Genomic DNA, 25,270 nt, shown 5'->3' on the forward strand with positions numbered 1-25,270 from the left:
GGGCTCCACGCCTAGCATTTATTGACTGAGCCACCCAGATGCCCCAGTAATGGAATATTTTAAGAGATACGGTTTGTTTTTTTTTATTCAGTTCGAGCTAATTATTTGCCCCCAAAAGGTTCTGACCAAATTGTTAATGACTAGGTAAAAAGAGTTTGAAATAGTATATTAATTGTTGACCATTAAAATGATTCTTCCAAAGTGCTTGAAAACAGATTGCGTCTTAAGAATTTGCCTACCTTAAAAAAAATTATCAAATCCTTTAATGTGCAAAGATATAATCTGAGCCCTCAGGACATTAATAACCTAGTAGTTTCCTCCATTAAATTTGCCAAAGCCCTTCACCAGCATACTATAATTTTCATCTTCATGAGAGATTGTAATAGTTACCTAAGGATAAGAAAATAATTGTATGTGGTAATGATACAAAGTTGAAAAGAGATATTTATTAAGCATTTATATGACATCATTTTACAAAAGGATATCAGGGAACTTAAAAAGACAAAGTATGTAAAATAAGACAGTGACAAAATAAACATGACAGATTTCTTAGGTTGGCCAATTCTCATACAGCTATGTCTATAGTGCATCATTAATTTATGTGCAAAATTTTTCCAATATCTGCAAAGCTAAAAAAATAGAAGAGTCAAACTACATATTCTATTAGTACAGTGAATATACATTGGTCATGACATACTTATTTCTACAGGTTACAGCAGGTAAAATTAAGTTAAGAGAAAGTGTTTCATGTCTTTGGACTTATTATAAAATGAAGAGACCCTCTAGATTTCTGGGTAAGAGGGATAACTAGCAATTCCACAGTGATTTCCACTGTTTCTTGCCATCCGAATATATCCTTGGTCACCAAAGTTGAGGCCCCAGCTTTAGAAAAAGAAATAACACAAAATTACAAATGAATATAATCAAATCACATTATCAACTTTTTATCTCCTAGATTGTTTTTCTCCTAAAGTGATTATATATGAAAAGCTATAAAACAAAATTAGAACAAAATAATATAATAATTTCTCCAGGGCTTTTAGGCAATTTTCAAAGGATATTTTGGAAGGCTTTAGTGCTATATTGATGAATAGACTTAATACCTAAGGAAAACAGTATAAATTCCATCCCAAATCTTTAATCCTCCTACTTTGTAAACATGCCTCCTGCAGGGAAAGTGTGTTATTGTCCTTTCTAAGGCCCCATCACTAAATGTTTTTGCATAACAGGATCATAGGTTATAATTTTCTATGAAACTTAGATTCCTTTAGAGAATGTCAATTAAGAAATATTTTTGAGTGGCTACTATGAAAAAGGCATAAGGTATGGCATTCCAAAGTAAGCAATAAGAAGTGCAGCTCTCAAAGAGCTCTTTGATTTAGAAGTGGAGCTGAGGTAAGACTTTCTCACAGGAAAAGCTGTGGGAAAATGGAATACACTATCTTAGGAGGAGGTGAGCTCACTGGCTCTGGAAGTGTTCAAGGAGAGGTTTGCATAACTTGTTAGAGACGTTTCAGAGGGAATTCGTGGGTCAGGTAAGGGTTCTTGCTTTTTGATTTCATGAACTTTGAGAATTAAAAAAATTTGCAAATTTGTGTAAAGTTACCAGTATTTTATAGGCATTTTAAAGATTTTATTTATTGATTGATTTTTAGAAAGAGAGAGAGAGAGCGAGTGAGCAGGGAGAGGGGCAGGGGCAGGAGGAGAGGGAAAGAGAATCTCAAGCAGACTCGGCACTGAGCGTGGAGCCCAGTGCAGAACTCGATCCCATGACCCTGAGATTGTGACCTGAGCCAAAATCAAGAGTTGGACGCTTAGTTGACTGAGCCACCCAGGCACCCCAAAGTTACCAATTTTTAAATTATCAAGTATGGACATAAACCCCCCCACAAAACATGCTGTTTATATCACCATCATATTGTAAAAGAAAGGATGTTTCAACACCAAAACAAAGCTTAAGAGGACACAGTCTTTAAGGATAGTCCTTTGAGCCAACTAAATTTATATATTTATGAAGGATACACCAAAACATTCCTTTTTCTCAGTTTGCCACAGACTAGTGAAAAAACTGATAAGATTTTTGTAAGAGAAATATTTTCTTAAGTGTTTTTATGATTCTGAGATTTTGTAATTGTAGATACACAAATAATTATAATATGAAGTAAATTCATTAGGTGCTATAACTAGGATACAAATAAAAGTGTGAATTTGAGAAAATGCCTTACTATGCTTGTATTTGGAGAGCAGCATTTAGTTGAAAGGAAAATTGGATGTCTTTAAGGTAGTAGGGGACAAAGAGGGTAGAAAGTTGATTTGAGGCTATGTTGTGAAGAGCTTAGAACAACAGGCAAAGGAGCCTGTCGTTTTAATTCCACAGGCAAAGGGAAACCGTTGCAAAGTTTTGCTCAGGACTCAAAGGAAAGGTTGGTTGTGTCTTTGCGTGCAGTGGACAAACTAAGAAATGTTGCTCCGTCGCCAGCAGACAAATGGCATCATTTAAAATGGCTGTGCTGTAACAGGCTTAAATGTTCTCTGTATCAGCCATTCAGCGGACACTTTACGGGTCTTATTTTTCTCTCTTGTATTATTTAACAAGGTTGTCCTCACTTCTCTCCTGGCCTTAAGATAACACATGTCTGATTTTTCCCTTCTCTCTCTGTTCACTCCTTGTTAAACTCTTTCATGGGCTTCTTGATTGTTTCTTTTCACTTATTGCCACTTTGCTGCTTAAAATCCTTTAGAATAAAATCCAAACTCCACTGTCACCTCTTATCGATGGATGCAGTATTCGTTTAGTTTTCAAAAGCAGTGATAAATCCTGGTGAGGCTATTATTAATATTAACAGCCATCATTCACTGAGCACTTAGCTCTGTGCTAAGCCCCGTAACTTATAGTACCTCACTTAATCATCACCCTGGGAGGTGGGTAGTATCTTCCTTGTACTGAAGAGGAAAATGGTCAAAGTGGTAAAAGAGCTTGCTCAGTTGGTTAATTATGAAGCCAGGGCACAAATCTAGGATTGCTTTACTCCAAAGCCTACTCTAACATTTATACTATGCCTAACCCTACATTATTCCTGTGAGGTAGCATGAGGGATGAAATTAGACCAGAACATCCAGGACCTTATATAATTGATATCTTACGATATCTTGCTTTGTAATTATTTCACTGCCTAAAAAAAATAGGTAAAAAAATTTTAGACAAACTGAGTTTGGACCTAAGTTCTGGTAATGAAAGTTGCATTGAGTTGTAATTACTAGCAGTATGAACTCAGTCAGTGAGGTCCTATTCAGAATCTGGATATCTTACCCTTCCCAGCTTCATAGACCAAGATCAACTGTCCCAAACTTTGTAGAAATCCCAGACCTCTTTTTGACTGAGTCTTGCTAACCTTCCCTTAAAGAATAAAACTGATTAAAAATCTCAAGCTAAATAAATCTGAGGACAAGTTCTTTCCTTCAGAGCTGTGCAAGGTCAGCTCCAAATGTTCATTTCGGTCCTTACCAAGTTGTTTATTTTTATTGGCTCTATAGCCCTTCATTTAAACTTTCTTAACTCTGTCAGTATCAGGAGTTTCCTATTCTGTATTATGGAGATAAAATGCTTATCTCATAGATTACCTTAAAAATTAAGTGAGAAAATGTATGTAAAGTACTTGCACAGTGTCTCTGGGTAGTAAATACTCAGTAAGTAGAGATGGCTATGTCTGTTATTATCCACATATGAGTCCATTTGATTGGACTCAAGTAGAGTCCATCTCCTTTAAAAAAAATACAGCCTTTTTCTTGGGGTAACCAACAGTCCAGTTGCCAGGGACTATTCTGGTTTAAAAAAAAAGTCCTGGCCTGGGAAACCCATTAGTCTTTGACATGGTGAGATGGTTGGCCATCCTACCTTCTCCCTGCATATTGTAGACTACTGACTTGTTAGACATTCTTTCTAGAATGTACGCCAGCTTCCTTGTAATAAACTGCAGTTCTGAGTTTCCTGGGCTGTGCCAGATACCATTCTAGGCATTAGGATTATGGAGGTAAACCAGATAGACAGAGTCTTTTCAAAGCCTACATAGGAAACATACAACAAACAAACAAAGAATATGATAAAATATAAGTACTATAAAGAAAAATAAAGCAGAGTAAAGGGATACGGAATGTTGGGAACCAGGGCTACATTTTAGCAGGAGTAGTCAGGGAGTGTTCTCTGAGGAAATATTTGAGCAACGATAGTCAGCGAAGATGCAAATGATGCAGAGATCAGGAAAAAGCTCGGAATAAACTTGATGTGTGGACGTAGCAAGTGTACCTTGAGAAAAGAGACGGAAAAAAAGCTAGCGCTCTTGGAGCTGAGTGAGACAGGGGAATGTAGTGGGAAATGCTGGAGAGACAGGCTGAGGCCAGAAATTGTCATGGTTTTATGGGTCACGGATTTTATTCTGAGTGTGAAAGAAAGCCATTAGAGCATTTGGGACAGGAGAGCAACATAATCTGCTTTATGCTTTGGAAAGATCATCCTGGCTAGAGGGTTGACCATAAACAAATAAGAGGAGAAGTGACTACTAGTTAGGAGAGTATCAGTAGACCTAGAGACGGACGGTGACTTGAACTAGAGTGGTAACGGTAGAGATATTCAGAAATGGTAATATTTGGGAAAATTTAATGATGATAGAAATGACAGAATTTGCTGATGGTGTAGGAGTAAGGTATCAAATGAAGAAAGAAAGGATGGTTCCAAGGTTCTGACCTGGGGTAAATGTTGTTGGCGTATACTGAGATGGGAAAAATTGGAGCAGTGGCAGGGAATCAAGAGTTCTGTTTTGGACGTGTTAAGTTAAAGAAGCTTACAGATACGCAGGTGGAGAGGTCAAATAGTAGGCTTTTGGACGCGGAGTCTGGAGCTCAGAAAAGAGGTTAGGGCTGAAGGTACAAAGTTGAGAGTCATCAGCTGCTTGTTGTTTAAAACCGTGACACTAAATGAGATCATCAAAAGAGTATAAAGAGAGGGGCGCCTGGGTGGCTCAGTCGGTTAAGCATCTGCCTTCGGCTCAGGTCATGATCCCAGGGTCCTGAGATCGAGCCCCGCATCGGGCTCCCTGCTCGGTGGGAAGCCTGCTTCTCCCTCTCCCACTCCCTTTGCTTGTGTTCCCTCTCTTGCTGTCTCCCTCTGTCAAATAAATAAATAAAATCTTTAAAAAAAAAAAGTATAAAGAGAGAGAGAAATTGAGGCCTGGGGCATTATAATATTTAAAAGTGAGGAAGAATAAGAGGAACGACAGAACTGAGGAGACTGAGAGGTAAAAGAGGATGAAACCCAGGGGCGTATGGTCCCCTGAAAGTCAAATAAAGTGTTTCAGAAAGTAGAGAATAACCATACATCAAACGTTAAGAGTGCAGGAAGATGAGGCCTAAAAGCTATTTAATGAGGCAAGATGGAGGTGAAGGCTGATCTTCACAAGAGTGATTTCAGTGGGGCAGTGGGAATAAATACCCTATTTGAGTTATAAACCGATATGCACATTCTTAATCTCTTTGCAGAGAAATCTCTAAGAAAAATCGTTAGATTATAACTTTTTCCTTTTTTAACTCTTTTCCAGCCTTTGATTCCATGGAGAGGAGGTGGTACGTATGAGTTTAATGTAGACCCCTATGATGTTTAATGTAGAACATTAACTCTAAGAGTTCATCTCTTGAAAGATCAGACAGTAGCTTTCAGTGAGGGAAAATGGAATCTGTTCTTTTTTCCAACTTGTATTATACTAACTTAATCCGTTTATGATGAAAAGGAGGCATTCCAGTCTTCCATCCATCAACTGCATCCACTTACTTCATTACCTAGAGGCCCATCTATTTTGCAACTATTTATCTTATAGAGTTCATCAGATATTGCTTAAAGGTGTTCTGGGTGCTTTCTTAGTTTTGGGGGAGTGTGCGTGTGTGTATGTGTGTATTTAAGGTTCTCGTGAGCTTATGAATGGTTAATGCCTTAAATTTTTTCCCCAGGCTAAAATTATTCTATGCCCAATAACTTTGGGCCTCCATTACTCATTGATCTGTAGATTAGATTAAACTCCTCCCTTTAAAAAAAAAACATAATTGACATACAATATCCCATTAGTTTCAAGTGTGATTTCACAGTGATTTGTTATTTTTATACATTACAAATGATCCTCATGTCTAGTTACCACCTGTCACCATGCAAAGTTATTAACATATTACTGACTATATTCTCTGTACTGTACATTATATCCCCATGACCTATTTATTTTATAACTGGAAGTTTGTACCTCTTAATCCCCTTTACCTATTTTTCCCATCCACCCAAACCCTTCCCCTTCTGGTAACCAATAGTTTGTTTCCTGTTTCCAGGAGTCAGTTTCTGTTTTGTTTTATTTTTTAGATTCTACATATAAGTGAAATCATACAGTATTTGTTTATCTAACTTATTTCACTTAGCATTATGCTAGGTTCATACATGTTGTCACAAATGACAAGATTTCATTCCTTTTCTACAGCTCAGTAATATTCTCTTGTATGTATATACCCCATGTTCCTTATCCATTTATTTATCAATGAACATTTAAAGATTTTATTTATTTGAGAGAGAGAGCAAGTGAGAGTGCATGCACGCAGGGGGGGGCAGAGGGGGAGGGAGAGGGAGAAGGAAAGAATCGCAAGCAGACCCCCCCCTGAGCATGGAGCCTGATGTAGGGCTCGATTGCATGACCCTGAGATCATGACCAGAGCTGAAACCAAGAGTCAGAGGCTTAACCCGCTGTGCCACCCAGGTGCCCCAAGGGAACTAGTCTCCTATCGAAGATCTGCCTGGCTTCAAAGTTACTGCTTTTCTCACTGTACTATAGTGTATTATATAAAGAAGCTAAATACCTATGTCCAGAAAGGGGAGAAAAATTCAGGGACATGGATCAATGTTATACACCTACCAGAAAGATTAAGTATAAACAAAAGGAAGATGGAAAAGAAGCCAAACAGAAGATTCACATTCTTTTACTTGAGGTTAACTTGGTAGCATTGAAAATGACATATAACCTTTGAAGAGCTCACTAAGACAGATCTGATGACCTAAGAGGATTTCGTTTGAGTCCACTTCTTGTGGAGTCTGGAATTCACGTCCCTGTGCAGTCTCTCCTGGTTAGTACCCAGTGCCAGCGATCGCTGTGGTCTCTCATAATTTGGTCCCTTTTGATCTCACTTCTCTAACGGTCACTTTATACTACAGCCTTTATAAAAGAACACGCAGTTCCCTTAACTCACGTATTTTTTTCACCCTGCGCTTTTGCACATTTCGCTTCCTCTGCTCTGAGTGTTCTTTTTCATGTGGCAAATTCCTTCTTGTCTTTTAAGAATCCGTCAAATAACCTAGCTAAAAGGCCTTCCCTGACTTTCCAGGCTAGGCCAAGTACTCTTCTGTGCTTCTACCCTTGATCTTAGCGTTTACCACATTCTCCTGCAATGGTCAGTACGTGCACATACTGTTAGGCGATGAGTAATTTGAAGGACGATAGAAAGGCTGTATTTTTCATTGCCAAATCTGCTTGGCACTCTGTCATTTGATTGGTACTCAGTATATGTTCGTTGAATCAAGGTATGAATGAAGATGCAAAAACAAGTAAGAGACTATTCTACCTTTAAGAAGTTGACATTCTAGTAATGGAGCATACTTTACAGAAATAGCTAGGATTTCTAAAGCATTTCTTTCTTTTTTTTTTTAAAGATTTTATTTATTTATTCGACAGAGATAGAGACAGCCAGCGAGAGAGGGAACACAAGCAGGGGGAGTGGGAGAGGAAGAAGCAGGCTCATAGCAGAGAAACCTGATGTGGGGCTCGATCCCACAACGCCGGGATCACGCCCTGAGCCGAAGGCAGGCGCTTAACCGCCGTGCCACCCAGGCGCCCCCTAAAGCATTTCTAAAGCTTTGAAGTTAGAGAAACAATTCTGAGTAAATTCATGGGGTATGGAGGAGATAGCATGTGAAGTAGGTTTTGAAGAATGAATAGGATTTTTAGTGAGGGTTTTTTTTTTTTTCATTTTAAAAGTAATAAGGTACTTGTTAAAGACTTTTGAAAGTACATAAAGGTAGACAAAGATAACCATTATTAACATTTGGTATAATTCCTCCTGGACCTTTAGTATAACATAAATCAGAGAAATTAGGCATACTATTTTAAACTTAACACTTATATTATATGTACATTTTATGTTTATATGTATTCTCCATTTAAAAACATATTCCAAGTATTTTATAGGGTTATTAATAATAGTCTGAGTAAATATAATTTCTAATACATGGTCTTGGTTGTGTAATAGTTTAATATTGTCCCTATTATTAGGTATTTTCAGTTGTTTACTGGCTTTCACTATTAAAGAAGAAGAATGAATGCTACAATTTACATAAATTGGGTATGAAGCTTTCCCCATATTTAGGATTATTTTCTTCATATAGATTCTAAGAAATGAGGAAAAATTGGACAAAGAATGTGAACATTTAAAATGGTTTTGATTCATATTATCGAATTGCTTTCAAGAAGGATTGTAACAATTTAATCTTCCACTGGAATGTATGAGAGTGCCCGTTTCACCATAGACAGGTGGGATTTCTGTAGGCAGCAATAGGCTTTAATGGCATTTCAGAAAGATGAAACAGCACAAGCAAAAAAATAGAAATAGCTAAGTATCTATACACTTAGGGAATGATGAGTAAGTAGTTCACTGTGGCCAGAGTGTAAGTATGGGTGCATGAGAACATAGGGGAGGAAAAGTCTAGAAAGGTATGTTGGAAACTAGATAATGGAGAATCTTGAACGCCTGGCTAGGACTTCGTTTAATGTAGAGCATCATTATGGTGACAATGATAAACTATTAAGAATGTTTGACCACGGGTTTGCATGATCTATATTTTAAGAAGATACTTCCCTAGCTGGGTGAGAATGGAATCTGAATTAGAGCAGGAATAGAAAGAAATATGAGATACGATTCAGAGGCTGAATGGACAGGGCTATGTGTGTTGAAGGAGAGAAAGGAGAGTCCAAGATGATACCAAGGCTTTGATAACCTGAAGATTGTGATGCATTACTCAAAACAGGGAATTATTTCCCCTTGGGCTTATTCCAAAATACTTTTCAGGGACGGAGGATGGAAGGGGAGTTTAGATGGAAGGAGAGAGGGAATTTGAATTTAGACATGTTGAGAGAGAGAGAATGTGTGTATGTGTGTGTGTGTTGTGAATAGCAGTAGGGTAGGCAGGTGGGAAATTCGGATTTTTTGTAAAGATTTTATTTATTTATTTGAGAGAAAGAGTGAGTGCGCGCGCGAGAGAACACAAGCGGGGAAGGGCAGAGGGAGAGGGAGATGCAGAGTCCCAGCTGAGCAGGGAGCCTGGCATGGGACTCGATCCCAGGACCCCGGGATCATGACCCAAGCTGAAGGGAGATGCTTAACCAACTGAGCCACCCAGGTGCCCGGAAATTTCAAAAGATTTATTTATTTATCTATTTATTTGAGCGAGAGCACACGTGTGCGTGATGGGAGGGGCTGAGGGAGAGAATCTTCAAGCAGATTCCCTACTGAGTGCGGAGGAGGGGCAGCTGGGGGCCTGAGGCTCGATCTCATAACCCCTGAGACCACAACCTGAGCTGAAACCAAGAGTCTGTTGCTTAACCGACCGAGCCCCTCAGGTGCCCCGGAAATTTGGATTTTTTAGCAAAGCTGTCAAGTTGGAAGTTGGACATGGAAGTCTGTTGCTTAGTAGAGAGGTTGTTTTCTAGAGATTGTGAATTGGCTACCATCCACATAATGGTAAGAGCTGAAACTCGAGTTGCCGATGACTTTGCTTTGGTAAAGCTAGAGCGTAAGGGACAGGTGGAAGAAAACAGGAAATGAAGCTACGTCTGACACAGCAGAACGAGGCAGGATGGTGTTATGTCTCATGCTGTAGACGCCAAAGAAATCAATGCAGCAGAGAGTTTGTAAAGCCGAGAAATCTTTCACATTTCTGTGCCATTGCATATCCTTTTTTAGGTGATTGGGCCACTTATTTTCCTCCTCTAACACATGAGCAATTCCACTCATCTGAAAACTTAATGCAAGTAAGTAGTGCCTTCTCTGTGAAACTTTCAGGCAGTTAGGCATCCCCTCATCTATGGCCCCATAGCCATTGAGACACATATCATTATACCCTGACGTGCTGTATTTTATTGTTTGAGTCCCCACCGGACTATTATGTGAGCTCTTTTAGGACAGGATGAGTTCTCATTAATTTTTGTATTTCCAGGGCCTAGATAATGCCCATCACATTACAGACGCCTGGTAAATGCCCAGTGAATGAATACGTGCTGAGGAGGGGTTTTGAATTTAAACACTAAAAGATTTAGGGGCGCCTGGGTGGCACAGCGGTTAAGCGTCTGCCTTCGGCTCAGGGCGTGATCCTGGCGTTGTGGGATCGAGCCCCACATCAGGCTCCTCTGCTGTGAGCCTGCTTCTTCCTCTCCCACTCCCCCTACTTGTGTTCCCTCTCTCGCTGGCTGTCTCTATCTCTGTCGAATAAATAAATAAAATCTTAAAAAAAAAAAAAAAGAAAAAAAAATAAACACTAAAAGATTTAAATGGTCTTCAAGAAGAGCAGTTTCAATAGAGAAGGGAAGTTAGAATACACTATAGGAAGTCAACAAGAAAAAAGATGTCAGTGAAAAAGTTGCTTCACATAAAAACATTATCACTGGTCCAGGCCCAAGCTGATCAGTGGTGTGAACAGGTTACAAGCGAACCAAGATGTTATTTTCCGCAACTACTTTCCCAACAGACCATACAAATACTACCATCTTCTGCGCGTGCCGTGTGTTGTGCTAAGGATACAAGGACAATACAGACCTTTACCCCAAAGGTGCATACAGAATATTAGAGCGATAGACAGGAAAACATATAATTTAAATATAATGTATAAAATATTCCAGTATGCATCAGACATTTTGGGAGCATAGAAAAAAAGACATTTTACCCAGCCCAAGGATTTAGAGGGGAATTCCTGGTATGCCTTAGCTGGTTTTGAAGGAAAAGGAGAAATAAATCAAGTGAGGAGAAAGAATGAATGTTCCCAGCAGAGGGAACAGCATAACCAAGATATGAAGGTATTAAAGATAAAGTGGTGTGTACGGGAACTCTGTATAGTTCAAGGTACCTGGAATGAAATGTGTAAGACAAGTGCCAGCAACTGAGCCTGGCAAGGCAGAGAGACACCACAACATAGATGACTTGTCTTCTCCGCTAGGGAACATTAATTTTATACCAGATGGTACTCTGTAGAAGAGCTGTCAGCCCAGTTTGTCATATTTGAGACACACCAGTTTGGAAGCAGTAAAGATGGATCTGAGAGTAAAGGAGATCAGTTTGAAGGCTACAGGACTAGTCCAGGCAAGAGATGTCTGAACCAATACAGTAACGGAATAAATGGAGAGGGGACAGAAGCAAGGACAGACGTGTGGAAAATTAGATCGACTTGTTGCTTGATTAGATTGGGAGGGGCCTACAATAAATCCATAGTATCTAATTGGGTGGGGGGACAAAATGGTAGAGAGGGTACTGAATTTCTTGGACATATTGAGTTCGGAGAAATTAAGATACATGGAAGGCGCTATGTCCAGATAAATAAGCCCGAATTTCAGAGCAGAGATTAGAGCTAGAGCTTGAGCTCTGGAAGCTACTAGCATATAAGTTATAACTAAAATCATAAGAAAATGTAGGTTAAGAAGAGTAATGGGCAAAGGATGGAGCCCTGGAGGAAAGACCAACATGTGGGGGCTAAGCAGAGGAATAGATATTTATAAAGGAGACTGAGAAGGAATGATCAGAAAAGTATTCTAGAAGATAAATCATGAAAACACACTGCTGAAGCCAGAGTAGGAAGTGAAGAAATGGGGGCACTGAGTAATTAATTTAGAATGTCACTTATAAGAAGCTATAAATGTTTATCACTGTCATTATCATCATCATCATCATCATCCCAGGAAAGCATTTGTTGAAGCTCCATCGAATTCCTTATTTTAATTAAATATACACTAAAGTGCAAATATTTTACCTGTTTTTCACAAGCCAGTAGTCTTTCCCATTAAGGTTACCGTAGCCAACCACTAATACACCATGATTCACATTCTGAGTACAGGATGGGTCATAGTAGACGCCTGAGAATAAAATATAGGTGGAGAAGAAGAGTGAACAGTACGTGGCAATGAAGGACATTTGCAAATGCTATTGCTTTTAGTGGACTGTTTTGTATACATGGCAAGCAAGTTGAGTCATAATTTGAGGAACGTATACTCTCATAAAACTATGTACAGTTCATAATTCTTCGCCATCAATGCTGTATTTGTCAGTTTTCTTGCCGAGTTTGGCATCAATTCAATCACAGTTCCCTCAGAAATCTTTGAAAACGGCTACCTTTTTCTAATTATTTTTTTAAAAGATTTTATTTATTTATTTATTTGAGAGGGAGAGAGCGTGAGTGAGCACAAGCAGGAGGAGGGGCCGGGGGTGGGATGGGGAGAGAGAATTCCAAGCAGACTCTGTGCTGAGTGTAGACCCTGACACGGGGCTCGATCTCACTATCCTGAGATCATGACCTGAGCTGAAATCAAGAGTTGGATACCAACTGAACCACCCAGGAGCCCCCTTTTCCTAATTATTATTATTTTTTTTAAAAGATTATTTATTTATTTATTTATTTATTTATTTATTTATTTATTTATTCGACAGAGAGAGAGACAGCAAGAGAGGGAACACAACAAGGGAAGAGGGAGAGGGAGAAGCAGGCTTCCCGCTGAGCAGGGAGCCCGATGTGGGGTTCGATCCCAGGACCCTGGGGTCATGACCTGAGCCGAAGGCAGACGCTTAACGGCTGAGCCACCCAGACGCCCCTCCTAATTATTTTTAACTTATTTAGAGTCAGTTATACTGTATTTCTTTGTATATATTCCTAAATTGTTTATTCCGTATATTTTTATCCTTTACTAGATGAGATGATCTTTGGGTGAGTTGTTTTTTTTTTTTTTTTTAATAAAACAGTATAGCCGTTTACTTGGCTTAGCACGGTGCTCGAGCACTGGCAGGCGCCCTCCTTGTTCACCGCAGAGCTACACCGATGGCACTCGGTGGCTCCAGGGCTTAGGAGCCCGGGCTCTGGAGTCAAAGCAGCATGGTTTCTGATCCTAGCTGACCACCTCCAGACTGTATGACTCTGGGCAAGTTAAGCGTCTAAGACTTGTTCATTTGTAAAATAGGGTTACTGTGAGGATTAAATAAGATAATGCATGGAGAGAATTTATCATAGTCCTTGGCATGTAGTATTAGTAAATTTTAAAGAGTATTACTTTACTAATTAGAACTGGATTTAATTTAATTTAAACATGAAATGGAGGATTCTGTTTAACCTGAATATTCAGAGGTGGGGTGATAGGGAAGGATAATATTCTTTCTTACAGCGCAGGTCAGCATATAACAAGAAGAGAGCATATCTGAATTTTTACCACTTCTGTACAGGAAGAAAGAAGAGTGTCTTGCATCAATAGCAACAGACACGGGTCCTTTATTGGCCACAGCTTCTTTCAAGTCATCTTCACTGCCAGAGGGAAGTTCAGTATACTTTGAACATGTGGCAGCTCGATTTTTTGAGTCATACCTGCACTTTCCATCCTGCAAAACAAGGTATAAATCAGAGAACGAAGTACACTTCGACTTCCTTTATATCACCAGCATCCTCAGTCTGGATTTCAAATATGTTTTCTTTCCTCATTTAGCCTTTCAAATGTCTAAGGTTCCTTCCTCCTTTTAAAGGAAGAAAAATCAAATCTTCCAAAACCAGTAACAGAGGAAATGCATAACGATTATACTGTTTTAAATTGCGAACACCTTCCTACATCCAAAAGTTGCTGGATCATGTCCCTCAGACTCTCAGGTGGACTGTGGGGTGGACTGTGTGAAGATCAGAGACTCTGTACCAGAACTTGAAAATCTTTTTGATGATATAATGCCTGCAAGACAATCTTCAGTCTAAACGATGGCTTATCAAGACCATATACTCTGCAAAACACTTAGAGTGTATATTTTAGGAGGAAAAGAGAGGTTACAAATTCACTTCTGTTGTGCATATATCTATGGTTTTTTAAATGCTTAGTAGGACACAGAACTTGAAAGAAATAAACCAAAATAATGGTGGTTAAGGTAGGAGGTTTTGGAGTAGTATTTTTTTATCTTTTCTAAATTTTCTGTAATATGGATATATTAATTCATCTAACAGAACATGTCATGAACTTGTGGGGAGGAAGAAGAGAGCATTATTTAGCTTTTTAGTAGGTAGGAGAATGATGTGGTTGAGCATGGGAGGCCGTAGGAAAAACAAGTTGAAATACCAGGCAGATGGACAGAAAGAACGGTTTTACATTGTGTCACTGATGAATTAAGAGAACTACTGAAAAAGGAAGTGAGCTCTTGTGAATTTAAGAGTCCCTGATCAGGATTTTCATACAGGGCTTCTCAAGCGATTGGCTTGGTTGTGAGTTTAGTTCCGTTAGTCAAGGGATGGCATAAGGTCCCAGGGCAGCACAAAAAGGTGGTCTGTGACGCACCGTGGCTTTGTAGGGATAGGAAGCTTCTGAATCGATGCCGTTGTTATCGATAATATACTGGAAAGCCTCCGTCATGAAGCCTCCATTGCAACCTTTATTCCCATACGTTTCAGTTGAGCAATCTACCAGGTTCTGTGCACTCAGAGACACCAGATTTCCTGTTTTCAGCTTCAGCTGTGCTTCCAGGGCCCCCACAGCACTGAAAGCCCAACAAGCACCGCAAGCACCCTAAAACAGAGACGAGGTCACAAAGGTAATCATAGAGAGTCTAGGAGGAGAACTTCCATAACACAAAATGGGTACCTCCCAACATGTCTGCCCTGTCGGTTGCTATAGGAACAGCTCCCCCACGACAATTTCTTCATTTCTTAGACAGGGACAGGAAGACTAAATACTTGGTTGTTCTCTGAGCAGGGTCTAATATTGATAGAGATTTGCAAATGGCCGAACTCAGAACATAACTGCCGTAGTCAAATATATTAAGAAACAGTACCGACTGACCACGCACCAGATCCCAGCTATCTTCACCCGTAAAAGTAAGGTAGACGGGCATCTACAGTACAGTGATATTGAGAGGAGCTAGGATGATTCTTCTGACCTAAAATACCCTTTCTCCTGTCAAAATATAAGGTTAAAATTTTTCAAACATTTTTAGCTTCATAATTTTTTGATCAAAGATAGATTACAGGGAAGCATAAACAAACAGAAAACACGAAGCTGCTTTAGTTAGGAAAGGTCCAGAGCCCTATTTTTCTCTCTCTTCTTCCTTCTTTCCACCTTGCTCTCAACCCAAAGGAAGCAAATTGAATTTGCTTTTGGTTAAAGCAAAATCGCCCATTAAAATGCAAGCATCCAGGGAAAGGAGCTCATTAGATTATTTATAGTTAACACCTAAACGTGTACTTGGCTGGATCTCCCCAAACTTTTATTTTATTTATTTATTTATTCTTTTTAAGTACCCTCCATGCCCAACATGGGGCTTTAACTCACGACCCTGAGACTGAGTGTTGCTTGCTCTACTGACTGAGTCAGCCAGGCGCCCCCAAACTTTCATTTTATTTTTATTTTTATTTTTTTTATTTTTATTTTTTTTAAAGATTTTATTTATTTATTTGACAGAGATAGAGACAGCCAGCGGGAGTGGAGAGGAAGCAGGGGGAGTGGGAGAGGAAGAAGCAGGCTCCCAGCGGAGAAGCCTGATGTGGAGCTCGATCCCATAACGCCGGGATCACGCCCTGAGCCAAAGGCAGACGCTTAACCTCTGTGCCACCCAGGCGCCCCCAAACTTTCATTTTAGACAAGCTCTAGTAAGAAACACAAAACTAATTGCAAGAAAAATAAATAGGAAGAAAAGAATAAGATATTAGCAGTACCAGTCACTTCTTAATTTTTACTTTTGGGGCACCTGGGTGGCTCAGTCAGTTAAGCGTCTGCCTTCCGCTCAGGTCATGATCCCAGGGTTCTGGGATCGAGCCCTGCATCAGGCATCCTGCCCAGCGGGGAGTCTGCTTCTCCCTCTCCCTCTGTCCCTCCTGCACTGTGCTCTCTCTCAAATAAATAAATAAATAAATAAATAAATAAATAATAAATAAATAAATAAAATCTTTTTAAAAAATATATTTACTTTCTTCATTGGTTACCAGGTGGGGCTGCTGCTCATGACACAGCTTCCTCTCCCTTACCCTGACCTCTAAGGTGATACATGTGTTTTACCCTTAGTTATCCCTAACTAGTTTAGGATTTTTGCTGCTTTTTTTTTTTTAAGTAGTCTCCATGGCCAGTGTAGAGCCCAATGTGGGGCTTGAACTCATGTCCCTGAGATCAAGACCTGAGCTGAGCTCAAGAGTCAGATGCTTAACCGACTGAGCCACCTAGGCACCCCTTAAAGTGAACTGAAGGAAATACAAAAACATAGGAACAAATTTATAAAACCCATGGTGTATTTCTTTTTTTCTTTCTAAAGATTTTATTTATTTATTTGACATAGAGACAGCCAGCGAGAGAGGAAACACAAGCAGGGGGAGTGGGAGAGAAAGAAGTAGGCTCCCAGTGGAGGAGCCTGATGCGGGGCTTGATCCCAGAACGCTGAGGATCACGCCCTGAGCCAAAGGCAGACGCTTAACGACTGCGCTACCCAGGCGTCCCCCCCATAGTGTATTTCTTATCGTAACAATGCAAGCCTAGTCATCAGTTAACTTGACTGGTACAATTTGTAGGCCACTCTTAGCTCTAGGTTTTTCCTCTCCTTCAACCCTGAAATGAAGGGAAAAACTCCTGATCCATATTCGCTCACGCACACAATACTGTTTCTCAAGCAATTGTCTTGGTAGAAGACCCAGTGCAGTTGATCGATAGTATGAACACTAAACATCTGTCTTCAAGAAACATATTTGCTCAGTTCACAGTTTTGTTTAATGTGGCTCTAACCATTGGTATTCTAATTATCAATTTAGATTTACATAAGTATGGTCACTTACTCTAAAAGGTTGTGAGTAATCTTTAGACAATGCTTTCTAGAATTAATAAAAAAACGAAAGCAATAGTAGCCTGCAAGTTTCAAATATTCCTCTAAAAAATTTGTTGAGGAAAGTGGTCACAGTAGGACTAAACAAGGACTAAACTATGGAGAATACAAATAAAGTATGATATGTGGTCATTGTCCTCAAGGACCTTAGAGTTTAATTGGGAAGATGAGAATAACAAAAATCATTAGAAATAACATTCGGGAGATTCCACTGCCAGGCTAAGTATTGACAGAAGATGGAGCTCTTCCTGGGGTACAGAAGCCTGGGATGACAATACTCACCTGGTACTTCACTTGAGTAACACACCCCTTCTCTCTCCAGTCCACAGAATCAGGCAATTTCTGATTCGAGTTTGACTTGTAAGTGACATTTCTCGGCCATTGGCTGGGAACTCTCAGGGAACTCATCAAAGATATCACTTCTTCACTGGTCTGCAAGATAAACATATATATCCTTTCACTTGTGACCTTCTTTTCAATATTCTAATAAGTGTAACTGTGGATCTATTTAACAACTGAGAAAAACCAGTGGTAGTTGTGACCAACACAGGTTCTGCTAACTATCTGATAGGTGAACCATCTGGGTCTCTTTCACACTCTGTCTTAGCACCCAATTAGGCATTGGGAAGAAGAAGAAGAAAGTGGTAAAAACTAGAAGTAATAGGGTGGCAGATTTTTGGTTTAAAACAAGGCAGAATTTTTTTTAAAAAGATTTTATTTATTAATTTGACATAGACAGCCAGCGAGAGAGAGAACACAAGCAGGGGGAGTGGCAGAGGAAGAAGCAGGCTCCCAGCGGAGGAGCCTGATGTGGGGCTCGATCCCAGAACGCCGGGATCACGCCCTGAGCCGAAGGCAGACGCCCAACGACTGCGCTACCCAGGTGCCCAAGGCAGAATTTTAAACAGGGGTTGTCTAAAAAGTGGACTGAACTGGTTTTCCTTGTGAGAAAGAATTACAAAGGAGATGCCTACATTTAAGAAGAAATTTAATCTACCCCAGGTTCTCTTCCAAGAAGTACTATGATTCTTAATTTTGGCCTCAACAGCAAAGTTCTGTAGGATAGAAAAAAATTTAAGAACTAACGTGAGAGTATTTGTGATATTAAATACCTACGCTCCCTCATTAAGAAAGCAGGTGGACCATATTGAATTATCAGTTTAGAAGTACATAAGTATGGTAACTTACTCCAAAAGATCGTGGGTAATTTTTGGGCAGTGCCTTCTAGAATTAATAAAAAACAAAAGCAATACTAGCCTGTGAGTTTCAAATATACCTCTAAAAAAGTTATGAAGAGAAGTGGTTACAGTAGGACTAAACAAGGAATCTACAAATTATGTCCTTAAATTCTACTGTTTTCTAACTTCGTGCACACACACACACACACACACACACACACACACACACACACACACTCCTTTGCTGTTTACCTTCAAATTGCTTTTGGGGAGATGGAAATCATGCATACCCAAAGATAAAAGCGGGATTATTTGTAACTTACTGACCATGTCTCCCAGATGGTTCATGCCTAGATCATATGAATGCATTCCCAGTGAGTGTTCCAGATTGTGAAGCATCACAAATTTTAGATTCTTTTCCCAGATAAGACGCCGGGCTACTTCCTCATTCTAAAATGTAAGGAAGAAGAGCATAGTCACAGGCATATCTTGAAGATATTGTAGGTTCAGTTCCAGACCACTGCAGTAAAGCAAATATCACAGTAAAGTGAATCAAATGAAGGGTTTGGTTTCTCCATGCATATGAAGTCACGTTACACTGTACTACAGGTTATTAAATGTGCAATAGCATTATATTATTTGAACTTTGAGATCAATTATAAAGGTAGAATACTAATCAAAAGTAATTTTCATTCCTTCCAAGGGACTGGAATCATTGAAAAGAGAGATAGTATTCATTTAACCAGATAGTGGTGCTAACTGAACATCTTCCTCTAATTACCCTTGAAATGAGAGGCTTGTTTCTAAGGGGGATTGGATGAGGGTAAAATTCATCACTACTAAGAAAACAACTCAGTGCACATCCTACTAAAAGTGTCATTTTTGTACAAAAATAATGTATCAAATAAATTAATACATAATTCTTGCTTACAAAGTCAGAAATATATATATGTATGTGTATTTATATATCTTAAAGATTTTATTTTTAAGTCATCTCTATACCCAACATGAGGCTTGAACCCACAACCCTGAGATCAAGCGTTACATGCTCCACTGACTGAGCCAGCCAGTTGCCCCTCAGAAATATTTTTAAGTAGGCTCCACACCCAACATGGGGCTTGAATTCACGACCCTGAGATTAAGAGTTGTGATTAATAGTCTCCTGACTGAGCCAGCCAGGCATCCCCAAACTCAGAAATATTAGTTACAGGACTTAGTTTTTTGAAGCACTAGGATTAAGGTCTTTTTTTTTTTTTTTTAAGATTTTATTTATTTAGGGGCGCCTGGGTGGCACAGCGGTTAAGCGTCTGCCTTCAGCTCAGGGCGTGATCCCGGCTTTATGGGATCGAGCCCCACATCAGGCTCCTCCACTATGAGCCTGCTTCTTCCTCTCCCACTCTCCCTGCTTGTGTTCCCTCTCTCGCTGGCTGTCTCTATCTCTGTCGAATAAATAAATAAAATCTTTAAAAAAAAAAAAAGATTTTATTTATTTATTTATTTGACAGAGAGAGAATGAGCAGAGGGGGAGGAGCAAGGGGAGAGGGAGAAGCAGACTCCCCACTGAACAGGGAGCCCAACATGGGGCTCCATCCCAGGACCCCAGGATCATGACCTGAGCTGAAGGCAGATGCTTAACCAACTGGGCCACCCAGGCGCCCTGGTTAAGGTCTTAAAAATCAATAAGTATGCGCTGAAATAAAAACAAAAGTACATCAGGGGAATTGAGTCAAAAAAACACATCTTGTAGGGCTTCTATACACCAGGGACTGAAATAGGTCTTCTCGTCCTCAAACTTGTACCCTATCCCTCTTGACCTGGAACCTGCATTCCAACAACTTTGTTTGCTCCCTGGCTTCTGTGAATTCTTGGCTCACATGTCACCTTTGATGAGTGTGCTTCCGTCATGTATCAGGAATAATCACTCCCAACCCCTCACAGCCGTCTCCCAGAGCCCTCCGGCCCTAGGTCTCGCTAGACCACGATGCCTTGCTTTATTTTTCTCTCCTGCACTTGTCACCACCTACCACACTACATATCTGCTTCTTTAGTTCCTATCTCCCCTGCTAAATATGAGCTCCACAAAAACAGGAACTTTGCTTTGTTTCCTGCTATATCTCTGGGTCCAAGAATAGAATCTGGCAAGAAATGAGTGCGTAAGCATTTATTGAGATTTTTGCTTGTAAGAATATAATTTGGAGGTGGGGGGGGGGAAGCATAGGATCCTTGAGCAAAAGCGAATTGCTCAAGCGACAATCGCACCTACCTTTTCCTTGTATTGTTTGCCGTAGGTTTTCTTCCAGAGACTCCAGTGATGATCCAGAGTGGGGTCTCTGGCTACCTGCGCCGCCGCATGGGAACATGCCAGCAGCGCCCACACCAGCCATGTCCTTCTGGCAGAGGACAGGTAACACGAGAAGAATAGTTACTAGCTGCATGTATCGTGCGCAAGTGTTTACATTAAAAAATAGCATGGTGACGTCTGTCAAAAGGGCAATACAAATTAGAATTACACAGGAAACTTTCTGGGATTTATTGTCACAGGGAGTAACTGTAGGTTTAATGACTGGACTACCACTTCCAAGACTTAGTAGCACTTTAAAAAGTGATTTTCAGAAATTTCCTACTACCTGGTACACCAAACTTTCATCCAACGTAGGGGGAATTGGGTAGGGGAGGGGACCTCAAAAGGAGGGCAAACCTTTGAAAAATCAGTTTATCTTCATAATTTTTGAATACATGGCTCTTCTTAACTGGTCTATTTAAGCGTCCACAACATTTAGAGATAGTTCAAAGACAATTCTCATGTTTTGCTTTCAAATCCCAGAGTCATTTTACCTTTCTATCCAGTTCTTCCAATAATCAAAATACCTATTTCAAAGGAAGCACTTATGTACTTTTGAAAACACCACCTCTATATTTAATACAAAAAGACAAAAAAACAGTAATTCAGTGACTACTTCCCCCAAACTGGATTCTACTTCCTTTTCTGTTTCTTTTAAATTCAAAACAGCTGGAATTTGAGACATGTAAATCTTCAAATTACATTCCAATGAAAGCTACGTTTTCAGCCTCTGGTTTAGATGTGCAAGCAGCCATTAACTTTTCAAAAATAGATTCTTTTTAGTCAAAAAAACAAGAGGCAAATTGAGCGGCACAATATTTTCGTTTACTTCCTGAAACCAAAGCTTTTTTAAAGCCTGGCAGGCCCAGCAAGCTAAAGAGGCACAAACGGAGGGTTTAAATTAAGACCAAATAGCAGAAAAAGACCAGACGGTACGTACCTGGCAGAACCGGCAGGTGCTCCCATACTAAGAAAGCCGGCAGGCGAGCCCTCTCCGCAGGTTTTAAGGCAGCAAAGAGACTTCACTTAGACTTTAAAAAGATACGGGTCTTGTCACATGAGGCATCCACAATGAGGAAGTGAACTTTCATTTCAGTTTCATTTAAAATCTAACCACATCAGCTATCTCTGGCCCTCACCCTTATGGTTTTGGAGCCAAAACAAAGTGGGTGCAGTAAGCCATGAAAAAGACCCCCCCCCGTGGAGCCAATCAGTACAACTCAACAAAATGGGAGCAGAGCAAGTTTACCTTTTACTCCTTCTTCATTTTGATAATTCACTTTACCTCAAAACACCAACTTTCAGAAGGAAAAATTTAGTTATGAAGAGGTCAGGATTAAGCTCCTGCAATCCCAGTTTCCTCCAGAATTTCCTGCAAAAACTTGTGACTATCCATGATTACTGTTGTCTCGTTCTTACTCAGCTATTCCTTGGTTCATCAATTTAAAATACCTTTTTTTTTTTTTTTGAAAGATTCTATTTATTGTTTGAGAGAGAGAACAAGCGGAGGGAAGAGACAGAGCGGGAGGGAGAAGCAGGCTCTCTGCTGAGCAGGGAGCCGAATGTGGGGTTCGATCCCAGGACCCTGGGATCATGACCTAAGCCGAAGGCAGATGCTTAACCGACCGAGCCACCCAGGCGCCCCTCAAAATATCTTTACTGATAGTAATATATGTTAGCATATTCATGGAAAGAAAATATGCCTAGGTATATCTAAGTGCTAGCGTGGTTAGCTGGGTGGAGCGGGGGCAAGCTGAGCTAGCATTTTTTATAGTTTGCATATCCCTACTTACCAATGAGGTTGAGTATCTTTTCACACATTATGGACCATTGGAGTTTTCTGTGAAATGCCTGTTCATATGTTTTTGTTTTTCTATTGTGTTGTTGCATTTTCTTAGTGTTTTGTAGTTGTTTTATATATATCTATATAAATATATATAAATACATAAACAAACAAATATATATATACACATATATATATTCTGGCTACTAATCTTTGACAGTTCTATATACTAATATATCTTATTTATAGATACTATATACTAAAAATATCTTCTCTCAGTCTTCCACAGGTGTCTAGCTTATATTAACTTTTTCTATATGAAATTTTACAATGTTGGTGTAGAAAAATTCACCTCTACCTTATGATATATGCTTTTTTTGGTTTCATTTAAGAAAATGCTTTTCATTCCAATGTAAAAAAGATACACTCACCTAATTCTCATAGCGTTAGAGTATTATGTTTTTCTTTTTTATAGTCATTGCTTTTAGGTCTTTATTTCATCTGGAATTTAGTTTTTGTTTATGGTGTCTAGTAGGGAGCTTACTTTATTTGCTTTCCCGTTGTGATGGGAAGCCTCTATCGTATACCAAATTCCCATGTATACACAGGTCAGTTTCTGAGCTCACTGATCTGTTTTTTTTCTATTGCTCTTTCAATACCACACAGTTTTAATTAAAACAGCTTTGAATATCTCTTGATGTTTAGAAGGACAAGTCACCCCTGCGACTCTTATTTTTTTCTTTTTCAAAGTTGTTTCAGCATTTTGTGCATGTTAAGTTTATCATATGAATTTTTAAAACCAGTTTATCAAGTTTTCTGAAAAATTCTGTCAGAGCTTTATTTGAATTGCTATATTTATATTTATATTGAATTGCTATGAATATAATTGAATTGCTATATATGTAATTATGTACATATGTATATAAACTTGGGAAGATTCAATGTCATAATGTTGAATCTTCTATTCTGTAGTAGACGTCTTCAGGCTTGTAGTCATTTAGCTTTAAAAGAATCTTTTTTACATATTTTACACATATATACAAATAGGGATAATAGTGAAATGAGCCTCCATAAAACCATTATCCTGCTTCAAGTTATCGATATATGACCAGCGCTGTTTATTTACACTCACAGTACCCAGATTATTTTGGAGTAAATCTTAGACATCAGATTATTCCCTATAATAAATAGTCCACTGTGTATCTCTAAAAGATAAAGATTTTTTTAAAGATTTTATTTATTTATTCGACAGAGATAGAGACAGCCAGCGAGAGAGGGAACACAAGCAGGGGGAGTGGGAGAGGAAGAAGCAGGCTCATAGTGGAGGAGCCTGATGTGGGGCTCGATCCCAGAACGCCGGGATCACGCCCTGAGCCGAAGGCAGACGCTTAACCGCTGTGCCACCCAGGCGCCCCTCTAAAAGATAAATATTCTTAAACCAATATAACTACAATACAATTATCACATCTGAAATAAATTAAACAATAATTGCTTATTCCCATCGAACATGTCAGTATTCGCATTCTCCTGTCTTAATACATTTCTAAAAATAGCTTGTTTGAATTGAGACCCAAATCAGATTCATACATCACAAAACATTGGGCTACTTTTGTATCATTATGAATTCATGGATTTAACCATATTTTGGTGTTTGGATCCATTACAGTTTTATCTTTATTGGTACTCATATTGTCTCATCTTTGGGCAGTGGAAACTTAACTCAAATTGGCTCCTGAGTTCTTGAGTCTCAGTATTTGGCATGACAATAATACTCTTTAATAGGTTCTTTTCTTTCTAGTATGACAAGCCACTGTAGGCTTATTTTGAATAATTCCTGCCCTAGACCTGGAATCAGCCATTTCTCCAAGGGCATCTGGTTCCTTTTAGTGGAAATGATGTTTAAATGCATAATCTAGACACCAGGAATGTCACTGAGCCAGACTGACCATTGTTTCTAAGCCTTTCAGTAGACGGAGCTAGGGAGTTTTATTTATATGTAATTGAGTAGTATATCAGATATTATACAACTCTCATGTATATTATATATAATTATTATATAGATTAAGTAAATCCCAAGCTCCCACTGATACTTCAAATCCAAATTCAAGGCTATGGAGTATTTACCTAATTTCACCAGTCTTTCATCTGTACCTCTTTCAAACATGCTGAAAATTTCAGTTCTCTGAAATATCAACATAAATACTCATTTAATTTATCCCGTAATATTCCATAGTAACAATACCTAGCCTACCACCAATAAGATTATTACTGAGAATAATTTTAAGATTTTATAGGGGGACAGATTCCCCCCACTTAGGCCATATTCTGCTCAGGATGTAACAAGTCAATCATTTTGTTTTAAGTCACCTGCGATGATTCCCTGTATGGCTGTGCCACCACCTGTATACCCCGTTAGGTTCACTTGTTTCATTTTACTTCTGATTTTTTCTCTTTTTGAGAGAGTGTGTGTGCACACACGGGGGAGAGGGTCAGTGGGAGAGGGAGAGAGAACCTTAAGCAGGCTCCAAGCCCAGGGCAGAGCCCAACGTGGGGCTCAATCCCATGACCCTGAGATGAAGACCTGAGCCAAAACCAAGAGTCAGATGCTTAACCGACTGAGCCACCCAGGTGCCCCTCATTTTACTTCTGATTTTTACAGACTCCTTTTAAATTTATGTAATTTTGTTTTATAATTATGTAAAACACGTGTGGATCCAAAGCCAATGCAGCAACGTGAGGTAAATTCAGAGAAGTCTAGCTTGTAGTCCTGTCCTCTCCACACTCTTCCCTTCCTCCCTTGGTAACAGGCACCCG

The 25,270-nt window shown here is 39.4% G+C and overlaps 1 protein-coding gene across 2 annotated transcripts; it reads right to left on the bottom strand.

The window, feature by feature from the left end:
- Positions 1-426: 426 nt before the first annotated feature.
- Positions 427-21,766, bottom strand: CTSS (cathepsin S). 2 transcript variants are annotated; one of them, XM_045790618.2, is made up of 8 exons: positions 21,614-21,766; positions 20,596-20,722; positions 18,660-18,782; positions 17,437-17,586; positions 14,631-14,858; positions 13,533-13,698; positions 12,089-12,191; positions 427-882 (listed from the first exon to the last, which is right to left on the bottom strand). In XM_045790618.2, the coding sequence occupies exons 1-8, from the start codon at positions 21,637-21,639 to the stop codon at positions 783-785; spliced, it is 1,023 nt and encodes a 340-aa protein (XP_045646574.2). In that variant the 5' UTR covers positions 21,640-21,766; the 3' UTR covers positions 427-782. The 2 variants fall into 2 exon arrangements, with proteins under 2 accessions (XP_045646574.2, XP_045646575.2); XM_045790619.2 differs by having other exon boundaries at positions 20,596-20,719; positions 21,614-21,763.
- Between the last annotated feature and the right edge of the window lie 3,504 nt (positions 21,767-25,270).

The sequence above is a fragment of the Ursus americanus genome, chromosome 12 (assembly GCF_024610735.1).
Source record: "Ursus americanus isolate L20-20 chromosome 12, mUrsAme1.1.p, whole genome shotgun sequence".
Taxonomy (NCBI): Eukaryota; Metazoa; Chordata; class Mammalia; order Carnivora; family Ursidae; genus Ursus; species Ursus americanus.